Here is a 15,438-nt window from a genome sequence, read left to right as displayed (position 1 = left end):
CTCAAGTGATCCTCCCACCATGACCTCTTAAAGTGCTGAGACTGTAAGTGTGTGCCACCACACCTGGCTAATTTTTTGTAGGAACAGGGTCTCAATCATGTTAACCAGGATGGTCTTGAACTCCTAGCTTCAAATGATCCTCCCACCTTGGCCTCTTAATGTGCTGGGACTATAGGCATGAGTCACTATACCTGGTCCCAAATATCTGTTGAAATTCTTTTTGGATTTGCTCTTCCTTAACAGAAAATGATCAACACAGGTCCCTGATGCAGTTTTTTTTACGTATTTTGCTTGCATTCAGCAGAAAAGTTTAGTCAATTAAAAATATTACTACCATAAACCTTTAAAGAAATATTATCCATACATTCCTCATATTCTGTTATATCATAGCAATTTTGCTGTTTTTTTTTTTGGAGACAGAGTCTCACTCTGTCACCTAGGCTGGACTGCAGTGGTGTGATCTCAGCTCACTGCAACCTCTGCCTCCTGGGTTCAAGCAATTCTCCTGCCTCAGCCTCCCGAGTAACTGGGATTACAGGTGCCCTCTACCACGCCTGGCTATTTTTTGTATTATTAGTAAAGATGGGGCTTCACTACGTTGGCCAGGCTGGTCTCAAACTGCTGACCTCAGGTGATCCGCCCACCTCGGCCTCCCAAAGTGCTGGGATTACAGGTATGAGCCACTACCCCTGGCCTAAGATTAGGCAATAGTTGAAATATGAGGTTAAAAACATTAAAGACTTTGCTTTCACACAAACTTAGCTTACCTTAGTTTCTCGAGAAACAGGCAGTCGCAATAATGAATCATTGCCTACATCTCCCATAAGGAAGTTTGTAAGGCTATCCAGGGAGGTTAAAAAAAGAAAGACAAGTCATTACACTTCTTTGTGACACGGTTTACATTCAACATGTTATCTAAAATAATTTTTTAAAAATAAGAACCTTAGAAATAAATCCTTAGGAATCTGTTCACATAAACCACAGTCACTTGCAAATGGATGTTGCTTCTAAATAGCTATAAAAATACCTTCAAATGCCGGGCGCGGTGGCTCACGCCTGTAATCCCAGCACTTTGGGGAGGCCGAGGCGGGCGGATCACAAGGTCAGGAGATCGAGACCACGGTGAAACCCCGTCTCTACTAAAAATACAAAAAATTAGCCGGGCGCGGTGGTGGGCGCCTGTAGTCCCAGCTCCTCAGGAGGCTGAGGCAGGAGAATGGCGTGAACCCGGGAGGCGGAGCTTGCAGTGAGCCGAGATCGCGCCACTGCACTCCAGCCTGGGCGACAGAGTGAGACTCCGTCTCAAAAAAAAAAAAAAAAAAAAAAAAAAATACCTTCAAATATAGTAATAAGGCCATACAGAAGGTCGTTTTTCCAAAGTTGTGATATTTAATACCATTTAATACTTCATTTCCCATGTATCTTACTGGATAATGCAACACACTCTCACTAAGACACCTAGGCCCAGCTGCTTTAAATGACAGTCCTCTACTTACATATTTCCAAAGGTAAATGCCAAAGTTTCAATAGAAGAAAACACTTCCTGGAAGACATCGTTTTTGTTTTCTTCATTAACTTCTGTGAAGTTCACAGCTGTAAGGAAAAGTTGGTTACAATAAGGAAAAACATGCTTTAAACTAGATTTATACAGAATCATTTAATCCTTTAAAACTTCATCATTAGTTCAAGAGCATTAGAAGATTCAGAAATTGAAAAGCCTAACATACAAAATGGACATGATGTTCAAATTCTTCATTATGAAATTCATATAAAAGAATCAGCTTGCATAAAAGCAGCATTCCAAACTAACTACTCCATAGATTACATAATTTGACACAGCTAAAAACTGACGCCATGTGAAATCAATCAGTGCTGGAGTCACAGAGTCCATGTTATACCACACCTCTCAATTATTAAGAGTGTTCTGTGCTATTTTCTCTTCCTTACTGCTTTCTGGCATTTTAAAATCAGCCAAACACATTGTAGCTCACTGAAGGCAATATGAGGTACATTTTTTAGAATGAATTACCAATAAAGTCATATATATATACACACACATACATATACTTGATACAACATAAAACCTGTAACAAAGCATATCACATTTAAAAAAAAAAAAAACAAACCCAGTGATTTGGAAAATTAAAATTCCTATTTACTTACAGCCTTATTTCTTATAACAAGCTCTTGGGCTCTGAGGTCCATGTTGACATACAGCTGCCTTTTGTTTACAATAGCGATATCCTAATATTTTGCATTTTGTTAAAGCAAATTATGAAACACAACCGAAAAAGATTTCTTATTTTAACTTCTGTATGCACTCTTGTTAAAAGCGCAAACACAGTTTACCAAGACAAAGTCTGAAGGTGGAATTGGCAATTTTTTTAAAGTAACCGGTGCTACTTTGACTGGGTATAAAGAGTAACTGGTTCCCTATATAGCTCCTCCCTAGTATTCTTGCCAATAAAAGGAAGGAAGAGAAATCTTTTGAAGTAGTAGTCATCCTCTGCTTTAAAACAGAGTCGTTTTTAATCTTGGCTGCACATTAGAATTCCCTGGGGAGTTTTGTTAATAAAAACAAAGTCTGGGTCCCACTAATGAAAGATTCAGATTTCATAGGTATGTGGTGAAGAATATATTTTGTCGCAAGCTCTCTCATGTAATTCTAATACGCAACGAGAGTTGGAAAGCAAGAATTCCTAGGTAGGAGTGAATTAAACTTCAAGCCTATAAATTCCACGAAATTGCAACTAAAATTTTATAAGCATAATAAGCCTCTGTAAATTGGCAGGCGGGAGGCTAAGATCCATAACCTTCATCAGATTCTTCGAAATATCACTGATACAAACAAAAAGAAAAAGTTACCATTGCAAATATGGTTCTTAAATAATGGGCATTTAAAAAATATTCTGACTTCACTCTGACCAAGATAGAGAAACAGATTATACTTCTACCTGAAACAACTAAAACACACTCAGATAAAACATAAGAAATAGGCTAGGTACAGTGGCTCATGCCTATAATCCCAGGGCTTTGGGAGGCCACGGCAGGAGGATCACTTGCAGCCAAGAGTTCAAGACTGACATTAGTTATAATTGCACCACTGCACTCCAGCCTAGCTGACAGACCAAAACTGTTTCTTATTTAAAAAAAAAAAAGATTTCTATACAAAGGGCATTACCAGGGATAAAAAGAGTCACTTACAATTATGAAAGAGTCGATTCATCAAAAGGACATAACAGCCAGGCGCAGTGGCTCATGCCTGTAATCCCAGCACTTTGGGAGGCAGAAGTGGGCAGACTGTCTGAGCTCAAAAGTTCAAGACCAGCCTGGGCAACATGGCGAAACCCCATCTCTACTAAAAATACAAAAAATTAGCCAGGCAATGGTGGTGCATGCCTGTAATCCCAGCTACTGGGGAGGCTGAGGCATTAGAATCGCTTGAACCCAGGAGGCAGAGGTTGCAGTGAGCTGAAATCACATCACTGTGCTCCAGCCTGGGCAACAGAGCAAGGCTCTATCTCCAAAAAACAAAAAAAGGACATAACTCCATATATTTATGTACCTAATAAACAGAGTTTGAAAATACTTTAAAAAACACAACGAAAAACACATAAATTCACAGTTATAACTGGTGATTTCAATAACCCTTCGCAATAACTGACAGAACACGTAGATGGAAATAAGTAAGCATAGGGATGATTAGAACAACACTATCTACCACCTTGACAAGACATTTATATGACACCCTACCTAACATGTTCTTTTCAAATGCACACTGAAATACCAAGATAGACTATATTACAGGCCATAAAACAAGTCTTGATGAGTTTAAAAGGATTCAAATGAGGCAAAATATTTTTTGTGATAACATGAAATTAAATTAGAAGCCACAGAAGGATCTCCGGAAAATCTCCAAATATTTAGAAACTAAATAACACGCTTTTAAATAACCCAGGTGTCAAAGAAGAAAAAAGGAAATTAAAAAGTATTCTGATCCAGCACTTTGGGAGGCCAAGGCAGGAGGATCACCTGAGGTCAGGAGTTCGAGACCAGCCTGGCCAATATGGCGAAATCCCATCTCTATTAAAAGTACAAAATTAGCTGGGGGTGGTGACGCACTCCTGTAATCAATCCCAGCTACTCAGGAGGCTGAGGCAGGAGACTGCAGTGGGCCGAAATCACACCACTGCACACCAGCCTGGGTGACAGGGCAAGATTCCATCTCAAAAAATTAAAAAAAGGGATTTTGCAGAATAAAAATGAAAAAACAACATATCAAAATTTGTGAAAGGGGGGACCAGGAGATACAGGTAGAATGATAACAATTTCACAGGAGTATGATGCATATGTCAGAATTTTCAAGTGGTACCATTGTTTATTATACAATCATACCTCAATAAAGCTGTTTATAAAAATACATTGTAAAGTAGACTTTAAATAGTAATTTATAACATAATACCATCAACAATGTAAATCCTACTTGTATTCCCTAACTTTAACCTGCTAAAAAAATAGTTTATAACACTATCCAAAATTGTATAATTATTCTTACTTTCTTATATTTTTTTTATCACACTAAACATGACGGGGAGATTAAAAAATAATAATTGTAACAACCGTTGAGTAGTGAAAAGAATAATTATTGAATCAATTCAACATTTGAACCATCTTATCTTCATCCCTACTTGAGTGAAGTTATAGCCACCTAATGAAAATTCCTATTCCTAATGCCTTTGTCTGACTTCAAAACAACCCTATATTTCTAATATCTAACATAATTATCTTTTTTGCTCCTGCTCAGTGTTTCAAAGAAAAGTCTTTGGCTCCTTTCCAATAATAAATATTCCTACTCTTTCCTACATTCCCCAAAACCCTATACCAACCTTACTCCTCCCTCACAGCTTCATTATCTCCTATTCAACTGACGTTTTTTCTTATGCTACTAACATACTCAAATCTTTCCTATGTGAAAAAAATGTTCATTTTACCATATTTCTCCTTAAAGTTACCATTCAATCCATTTACCGTTTCTTCACTACTGAACTGCTATAAATAGGCCATGTCATGGCCTATATTGCCTTTCTTCCCAAGTTAACATTACATTCAAGATTTGGCTTTACACCCACTTTAATGGTTATCAGAGACTGGAAAACTTTTTCTATAAAGGACCAGGTAGTAAATATTTTACATTTTTCAGGCCATACAGTCTGTTGCAACTACTCAATTCTGTTGAAAGGGGCCATAGATGATACATAAATGAATAAGACTAACTGTGTTCCAATAAAGCTTTATTTACAAAAACAGGCAGCTGGCCAGATTTGGCCCACCAGCCTGTTTGCCAGCCCCTGGTAAAGAGGATGGGCTCTGAAGTCAGTCTGCCTAAGTTAAATCCTAACTCTCTCTCTTACAATGTTACATAACTTCACCCCTCTGTAACTCAGTTTCCTAATTTATAAAATGGGGATAATTACATACTTCAAGAACTGTTGTGAAGATTAAATGAACTTAGAACAGAGCCTGTTACATAGAAGATGTTCAAAAATGTTAGCTATTATTATCATATAATAACATAAAACACTGTCAACAATAACCTCCTATCAGTCAAAATTAGAGGTCTTTTTTCTTATAAGTCTTCAAGCTACTAAACCTTTTTGCAAGTTTCAACAACACTACCACTTAATATATATGCAAAACTTGGACAAACTTCTCTCTATGCCTCAGTTTCCATATCTGCAAAATGAGAGGTGATATAAAAGTAATATAAGGCTTTGGAGTTTCAGCCCTGAGTTTAAATCTGGTTTCTACTACTTTATGTGTTAGTCTGGATACATTACCTAACTTCAATTTCCTCATAAGCAAAACAGCATATTATTGAGAGGAATGACTGAGAAAACAAGTGTGAAGCACCCAGAGTACAGTGCTTGGATTCAGTAAACACAAGCTCTCTTCCTCTGTTCAATATCCATCTGTAGACAATCTGTACTTCATAGAGCTTTCTCTACTTAGCCTCTATAGTTCTTTCTTTATATACACTATCCCTACAGAATCTCATCCACTTCCATACCTTTGAGGGAACAAATTCCTAAACTACCTGTCTAGTTTTAACCTCCGAGCTCAATTTGCATTTCTAATAGGCTGATATATTTCTTCTCCTACTTTCCACCTGCTGTTTTCCATACAATCCTTAGCTTATTAGCTTCACTTTCAAAAATGCCTCTAAAATATTTTTTCCTCCTTTCCATCCCCATTTGCCACTGATTTAATTTAAAAGCCCATGTTTTACCTCTAGTCTGAACTATTTAGCAACCTGACTGGTGTCTCTGTCTCCACTCCATCCCCTCTATTAATAGTTCTTCAAAAGCTCATTAAAATGTTGCTTAAGGTTTAAATAATTGCCTCCCTTGAGTTCCCTATTAAATCACAATAAAAAGCCCTAAGACACATTTAGTATCTCTTCAAGAAATCACATGAATAGCTTTCATTCATACAACCTATCAGAGCAGCAACTTTCAAATGTTTTTTTTACCACAACCTTGGGAAAAAATACATATTGCATCATGACTGAGTATTCTATACACATATAATAATAATAATCAGTTATATAACACCTATAACATTTCTGACACATAAGTTTTATATAATAAGTGTTGCTTCTGATTTTTCTTTTCTATTCTCTTTCATTTTTAAAAAATGCTGGTCACAATCCACTAACTTGATGTCATGAGTCAGAGCCCACAGTTCAAAAACCATCAATTAAAAGATACAATGGAAGAAAAGCATGAAAAGGGGGGGGGGGGGGGGGCGGAAGAATAAAATACACAGGGAAAAAAACAAAAAAGCTACAAGACCTACCTAATGAAAACTTTAAGTTGCTTCCAAGGAACACAAAAGACAACTTGAAGAAATAAAGTACATATTATATTCTTGGATAGAAATACTAAGTATGTATATTTTCCTTAATTTAATCTATAAATTTTTAAAAAGTAGGTATTTTTTGGAACCAAACAGCCAATTCAAAAATCTTCATGGAAAAAATAAAATTCTAAACAAGTTATCCCTACCATATATTAAAATGTCACAAAAACTACAATAAAAACACAATGGTCTGGGCATACAACTGAACAAATCAATGAAACAGAATAAGGTCCAGAAACAGATATATGTGAGAATGTAGTGTATTTATGATAAAGATGACACCTCAAATTAGTGGCGAAAAGATGAATTACCTGCTAAAACTTACCAGACGCTTAGATACTTTACAATGTTTCTGAAGACTTAACTTCAACAAATGAAACCATGAAACATCAGAAGAAAAAACATTCAAGAATTCTATTATAATCTCAGAGCAGAGAAGTCTTTCCTGATACTTAAAACCCAGAAACCATAAAAAACACTGAAAAATGTTAATGCAAAAATAAAAGAGAAAAATCAAGTAAAAAAAATTTTCAACATTAATCAAAGACTAAAGGCTAATTTTACTTACACAGAGTTTCTATAAATCAATAATAAAAGAAGACCTACCCGCAAAAGAAAAACAGACAAAAGGTCAATTAACATAAAAGGATGTAAACATGGTATTGAAACAAATGAAAAGATATTCAATTGCACTCAAAATGAGGGAAATGCAAATCAAACCTAGACTGATACCACTTTTCACTATCACACTGGATAACAGAGCTTTGTAACCAGGTCTGTTGGCAAAGGTACAGGAAATCAGCCTCTTCAGCACTGCTATCAGAAGGGCAGAACCTATACTGAGGGTATCTGGTAATATCAAAAAATATAAACACACATGCTTGCTGATTCAGCAATTATTCATCTAGGAATTTGCATGACTATTGAAGCATTGTTTGTAATAGAAAAAAACTGGAAATGATCCAAACATCCATCAGTAGTTAACTGGTTAAATAAATTATAGTACATCAATATAAGGGATTACCATACAGCTTTGAAAAAACAAATAGTAACAAAAGAATGAGGAAACCCTTTCCGTGCAGGTAACCAGGACAATGAACAAGGAGCAGAACGCTACCATCTGTGTAAAAAGGAGGTTAAAAAAGAGAACACATCCGTGTATGTGCTTGTATATGTATATCTCTGAAAAAACACACAAGAGACCAATAAAGGCTGTCGCTTATCTAGGTAAAGGAATGAGTGACTAACGGTCAAAGGCAACAAAAAAACTTCATCATTCAATACCCTTTTATACCATTTGCATTCCGTGTGAACTGCCTATTAATAAAATCAAGTTTTCAAAACAGAAGTATAAGGCTTCTACAATCTTGAAGGCATAATTAAGACTTATTTTTCTTTTTTGTTTACCAATTTTTAAATATAGGGTAAAATGCAGAACATAAAAAACCTAAATTAAGGGTTACTTTCATTTATATTAGAAATAAGATTGACCAAAATAACTGAAAATAATGAAAACAAATAGTACATAATAAATTACTGAGTTCTGAAGATACCTTTATCTCCTTTAAAAACAGGCTGTATCTCTCTTACCATATTGCAAATATTTTGTCAGACTTAATTTCCTGCTTGGAAACAGGAGGACACACAGGAAACGCAAATCACTACTAGAATGAATGGGAAAAAAACTAAAGATTTTTCTTTTAAAAGTTATTAGAAGGTAAACTCCACATTTAAAATAAAAAATATGGGTAAAGATTCCTTTTTCTCACTTATACAGAGGAAGCAGACACACTTCATGCATTCAAACCTGTGGTAATACAAATACGATTCCACATCCCTGATTCTAAAGTTATTCTGTATTTTTTTCTATTGTTTGGTAGATTTGAAAAAATGCATTTCATACTTAAGGTCTTAAAGTTAATCATATACCTAAGTCACTGCTGTTTTTTAAACATACACAGAGTTAAAATTAAACAATGGGGCCAGGCGAGGTGGCTCATGCCTATAATCCCAGCACTTTCGATGGCCAGGGCAGGCGGATCACCTGAGGTCAAGAGTTTGAGACTTGCCTGGCCAACATGGTAAAACCTCATCTCTACTAAAAATACAAAAATGAGCCGGGTGTGATGGCACATATCTGTAATCCCTGCTACTCGGGAGGCGGAGGCAGGAGAATTGCTTGAACCCAGGAGGCGGAGGCTGCAGTGAGCTGAGATCATGACACTGCACTCCAGCCTGTGTAACAGAGTGAGACACTGTCTCAAAAAAAACACTCAATGATGAACCCCGTGTGGGGGGCTCATGCCTGTAATCCCAGAATTTTAGAGGCCAAGGTGGGAGGATTGCTTGAGGCCAGGAGTTCAGGATCAGCCTGGGCAACAAAGCAAGACCCTGTCCCTGTGAAAAATTTTAGAAATTTAAAAATCAGCTAGGAGAGTGACAGCTCACATCTGTAGTCCCAGCTAACTGAGATGCTGAGGTGAGAGGATTGCTTGCGTTCAGGAGTTTAAGGTTACAGTGAGCTATGAACATGCTACTGCACTACAGCCTGGGCAACAGAGTGAGATGCCATCTCTTAAACAAACAAAAAGACTGAAACCTTAACTAATATAAAGGATCCCCATATTCCAGACAGCTTTCTGTCCCAAAAACTTTTCCTTTCTGAAATAGCTACTACTGTACATTTATAGGTTTTTAAAGCACTTAGACTGGCTGGCACTGAACAGATATTCAAAATGGTTTCTACCTACTCTCTGCCTTTCCAGGTTTTGAAAACTAAATTGCCATTAAATGAAATAATTAAGTTGATTTGACCTCAATTATTCAAGTCGCTGAATATTTTTCAATTGGAGTATCAATGATATTTTTAAATGGCCTCAAAATAAGAGTTGGGGCAGGGAAAGAAGTTTTATTATAAACCATACAAATTTAACACAAAGAAAACACAATTATTTAAAGTGTTCTAGTCTCACGGAGTCCTACTGAAACAGAGGAAGTTTCCCAACAACAAAATAATCTTCCCCTTTTAAATGTCATCCAGCACAGAAGTAAAAGAGTTAACAATAATCCCAAGTTTAAAGATAGTAATAGTGGAAAATAATATTCAGAAAATTACTTTTCCTCAAAGACAAAAAGATCTTCAAGGTATCTGAGACAGCACTCTCTTCAAGTTTGTTTCTGGAATGTGGACACCAACTATACACAGGCGCACTCCTTCCCCAGGACATCCTGACCGCACACAATAGCTACTGACAACAATTGAACTAGGTTGCTATTTCCAAGCATGGAAATTTTACTATCTATAGACGCAAATTTCCCTATCTAAGTAAAGTTAAATGGTACTTGTAAACAATCTATTTAGAAACAAATTTGGTTACTAAGCACATTTTTGAAAGTCAGGACAGAAGAAGCTATTCATATTTCCCATTTAAAATCATCTACATTTTTTTCAGTGTTTGAAATACAGAAAAAAGGAAACCACACAAACATGATAAATCTATGTCAAAAAGTGCTGGGTGGGGTGGTTTCCTTAAGTATGTGAACTATATTTTGTAGACAAGGTTTTTTTTTTTTTTCCTGCTTCATCCGTTGACGCATGCCCTTTAGCCTCTCCGAATATGATCCTGTTCCCCAATCTCATCGTGTTCTTCTCACCCAGAGTTCTTGTATCGCAGCCCCATTCCCACTCAGCCCAGTCCAGTTAATGCCTACTTGACCTTTGACTCAGGACAGGCAATCCCTTTCCCCAAAAGGAGAGTTTCCTTTCCTCATTCAGCCTAGAGTGAGTTCCTCACTCTGTGCTCCCATGGTGCCTAGGCATACCTCTATCACAGAATTGGTCACAGGATTGCTGTTACCTTGTCTGTCTCTGACTGCTACATCACTGCTACCTAAAGGTCACTTTTTGTAGTTTTATTACTTTGAATCCATTTACCTTATCGGTGGCATTTAACACTGATAATAACTTCTTAAAACCCTGCACTTTTAAAATTCCATGTCACCTCCTTGTAGGTCCAACTCCCTACCTGTTAGGTGTTTCTCCAATTCCTCTATATCTTCTCTCTCTCCCTGGGATCTCACATCAGTCCTCTACTTACTCTGCATACTCATTTGATGTCATCCTTTTCCACTACCTATACATCAACAATTCCCAAGTCCACATCTTCAACACCGAACTTCTCCATAACCACTAACATTCAACCTGTGTCGTTCTGTCAAACTGACATTCATTCCCTCTTATATAACAAATCACATTTGACCACTACCACACCCAGCTTAAGCCCTCAGCTTCAACCCTCATCTAGCCCATTATTCCTAACAATCTCCTAATTAATTTCCCTGCCTCCTGTCTCATTTCTTCTCAAATACTCACTTCGTTCTCAATCTTTCTTTTATATACCGCAACCCAGAATAATTTTCACAATTTTGAGTGGCAAGTCATTTCATCAGAGGATAATGGTCCAACTCTTCATGCTAAGTTTTAGCATCTATATGCTATAGATACACACACACCCATACATATATATGATAAACTTTTTTATAATTTTAATTTCATTTTCACATTTTAAAATAAGGTCCCAATTAAGCCTTCTTTTTCTGCATTTGATTCCCTCTTTTAAGTAGTCACTAGAGATTACCACTCTCCAACACCAATTGTCCTCACATAACAAAGACTTCTTGTACACTAATCACCTCGAAAGAGCATGCACTCATTCATAAAAAACTCAAATTTTAAACATCAATTGTTCGGTTTCAGTTAGTCTTTTTAAAGTATTTGCTGCTAAATAAAGTTAGTTTTTAAAAAGAAGAAAGCTTTAGGTGTGACTTAGTGGGAATATTTCAGTATCAAAGTATATATTAACTCCTTATTGACATACATCATACAAATGCAATGAGAGGAATTGGCTATATATTCATTATAAACTAAAATATATCACTTGGCTCCTTTTTGCCCACAGCAACCCATTTTGACTATATCTTCCTTACCTTTCACTTTTGCAGTGAGCATTTCTGCAGCATTTTGAAGATCAACAGAATTGAGGTTCTGATGTTTATTCATTATAGACTTTAAAACACGGAGCAGTTCCTCTAGACGTATATGAATAACTTCTTTAAAACAGTCTTTAAAAAGAAAAAGAAATAATTTATTTCCAGAGCAAAGTTCCACAAATCTAAACTACAAAACATCACCTGAAGCACATTTCAAGTAGAAGCCTTGGTTACACAATTTTTGCCTACTATATGTTCATTTCTATCTTCACTGTTGCAATTACATACAATTTAAAAAGCCTTCAGAAAATCCTTAAGTCATTTTAATTCATTAAGGATTTCAAAGGCTCTCACAGTTATGGTCAATTTAAGTACTACATTTTTCAGTTTTCTCAGTTTTAATATGTGCTCCAGACTTCCCTTGAGACAACTTTATAACTAAGTTTTCCTTGTCTTATACTTTTACTATCATATATTTATTTAACATATCCAGTAACTCAGGCATATAAAGATCATCATCTAACCTACACATTTTTAAAATTATGATATAATTTACCTATGATAAAATGTACAGACCTTTAATGAGTTTTTGTGCTTTTTAGAAAAACTGAATTAGTTGCCAATGATGAAAAATTGAGGGATCATTACACAAATTCTAGATTTTGCCTACTCCTGAAAAATCAAAATCTTTTACACTCAGGGCCACATTCCTCCTCGGCCACAGTAGCTGGAACAGAGCAGTGCTGCTCACTTAGATAGATGAGTTTCTTCTCAGTGCCCATTCATTTTCTCCCAGCCTACTCCACTCATTTACATCATTCTAGGTCAGAGAGATGCAGTTTTATTACCCCTCAAATAAGATGACTATATAATTTATCATTCAAACCAAAATACTTTTGCTAGTGGAAAGGGGGATGCTACTCACAGTCATGCTAGCACAACAATCACATTCTACGATCTTCATCCCAAGTAAATCAGAAAGTATAATCACCCTACCTTTAACCCCTGAAGTAATCCTCAAAAGTCTGACAAGACAACTACTTTAAGTACAGTACTCTTATATAATTTTCCTTTCTGTAAACTTACACAGCATTGGTTTTTAATAAGAGTTAATATCTATTAAGCACTTACTATGTGCTAGGCACTATTAAAAACAAAAGGATATTATTTCATTCAATGTAATACTGAATACTGTGATGGGTCATACTCATTATGACCCATGTATGTATATACACATATTTCTGTATCAAGTCATCTATATTATTTATATAAGTATATATTTTTATACATATTTATATCTTTTATACACATTTCTGTATGACTACATATAGAAATATTTATGTGTATATATTTAAACATATATACACATATGTACATATATACATACAAATGTATGTGCACATATGTATGCATGTATAAATATATTCATGAAAATGTACACATAAAATATGTATGTCTATATAAATATCTATATGTAAAAAAATATATATATATATATATCTTTGTTAGTTGAGAGGGCCTAAAAGAAATGACAGTAGCAACAAGCACACCTAGCACCCAGATCTTGGTTTCTAATACTATTCTCCAATGAAAGCAACCAGGTCTCCTTAGAGAAATAGCTGATTCTAGGACCGGGGTAGAAATGTTCAAGATAAGTAACAAGCATCTTGTAATGCCAGAAAGGAAGGAAGAACTTAAAAAAAAAAAAAACTAAAACAAACAACAAAAAACACCCTACAGTGAGGAGGGCATGTCAAAGGTGCACAGGAACCAATTGAAAGTTTCCAATAGCCAAAGCTGGAACTATGTGAGCAACAAATAAAGTAATATTGGATTATAACCTAAAGTACATAACAAATGTCCATGAGTCCATACTGACATAAATGATTGAATACATTAGTAAACAGGGGAAAAGAAACAAATCTCTAGTGTAAAAGAACTGTAAAAAATGTGTGCAAATACTTTGCTCTCAAGAAGGTGAAACATAACTCTCTTACATATGACCTATGTGGACTAACTTCTTCCAAAGAGTGTAGTATGGAAAAGAGGACAAAAAGAGTAACTTGACAGTGGAGAAACTTGACAAACACTACTGAAGACAGGTGACCAAGGTCAACATCAACAGAGACAAATCATGTTCAAGGTAAATATCCTTGATATAAAGTGATGAAAACAACACTTTACATCTGTAATCTTCCTCCCAATATCCCATAACCCCGGTCTAATGAGGAGAAAAATGTCAGGCAAATTCTAATCAAGGGCCATCCTACAGAACACCTAATCAGTATTCCTTAAAATAAAAATGAGGAAAGTTTGAGAAGCTTACAGCCAAGGAAGACCTAAGGAGAAACAATTAAATGTAATATGATAGGATCCTGGAAGATAATAAAGAGTATTAGAGGAAATCTATGGAAATCTGAATATAGACACTAGTTAATAATAATGCATCATTATTACTGGTTATCAAACACTGGCTCTATAACTCTAAGAGATGTAAGATGTTAATACAGTGTATGGACTATATGGGAACTTTGTATTATTATCTCAATTTTTCTGTAATCTAAAACTGTTCTAAAAAATAAAATCTATTTTTAAAATGAAATACAAGTAGGTAAAATATTTTAGGAATTTTATGTGTTGTTGAAATTTTCCCCATAAACATAATTTTAAAGCTTGATATACAATTTTTGTAATTCTTAGGGAAAATGTGAATATGCAGTTTAAATAACTGTCTTAATTTAATAAGTATCACTATTATCTCTTTTTTATAACTGGTAATGTTAGTTTGGTAGGTTTACTTAGTTGAGGCAATACAGTATAGTGGTTGAAAAGCATAGTCTCTGAAACCAGACTGCCTGACTGAATTCTAACTCCATGGCTGAGAAACCTTGGGTGAGTTACTTAGCCCCTCTGTGCCTCAGTTTCCTCACCTATAAAAAGAAGGTAAGGTAGCTAGTTCACAGGGTTATTGGGTTAAATGAATTAAAACACACAAAGCACTTAGAACAGTGGCTGGAACACAGTAGGCCCTTCATAAATGTTTGCAACTATTTTTAGTTGGTGGAAAAGTAAGATATCGCGGATTTGGTCACTAAAAAAAATTATATATATGTATACATAGCCAAAACCTCAATTACTTTTGCACCAACGTAATATTTTATGCAGCAGTAGAAATAGGTTAATGATATAGGTTAGCTCTGAAATGAAATCTAGTAGATATGAAATAAAGGAAACTTCTGGGAAAATAATATAATTTGAATAGGTGTAAAAAAATCATAAAACCTTCCTTTTTTTTTTTTTTTTTTGTCTTTTATTTTTTTTTTTTAGTTGAAGTCTCACTCTGTTGCCTGGGCTAGAGTGCCACGACGCAATCTTGGCTCAATGCAACCTCCGCCTCCCAGGTTCAAGCAATTATTCTGCCTCAGCCTCCCAAGTAGCTGGGATTACTGGTGCCTGCCACCACACCCGCCTGATTTTTTTTGTATTTAGTAGAGACAAGGTTTCACTATGTTGGTCGGGCTGGTCTCGAAC

General features: G+C 35.6%; 1 protein-coding gene across 4 annotated transcripts in view; it reads right to left on the bottom strand.

Annotated features, from left to right (window-relative positions):
• LOC105485412 (Rho GTPase activating protein 29) overlaps positions 1-15,438 on the bottom strand; it is a 78,757-nt gene that overhangs the window by 38,761 nt on the left and 24,558 nt on the right. For all 4 annotated transcript variants that reach the window (XM_011747759.2, XM_011747758.2, XM_011747760.2 and 1 more), the window contains 3 exons: positions 11,905-12,039; positions 1,497-1,593; positions 768-840 (listed from right to left, as the gene is read on the bottom strand). In XM_011747759.2, coding sequence (XP_011746061.2) covers positions 768-840; positions 1,497-1,593; positions 11,905-12,039 — 305 coding nt within the window. The remainder of the gene's footprint in view (positions 1-767; positions 841-1,496; positions 1,594-11,904; positions 12,040-15,438) is intronic.

This window comes from Macaca nemestrina, chromosome 1 (assembly GCF_043159975.1).
Source record: "Macaca nemestrina isolate mMacNem1 chromosome 1, mMacNem.hap1, whole genome shotgun sequence".
Lineage (NCBI taxonomy): Eukaryota > Metazoa > Chordata > Mammalia > Primates > Cercopithecidae > Macaca > Macaca nemestrina.
Note: the sequence above shows the minus strand (reverse complement) of the source record. Positions and strands in the feature narration are given on the sequence as shown.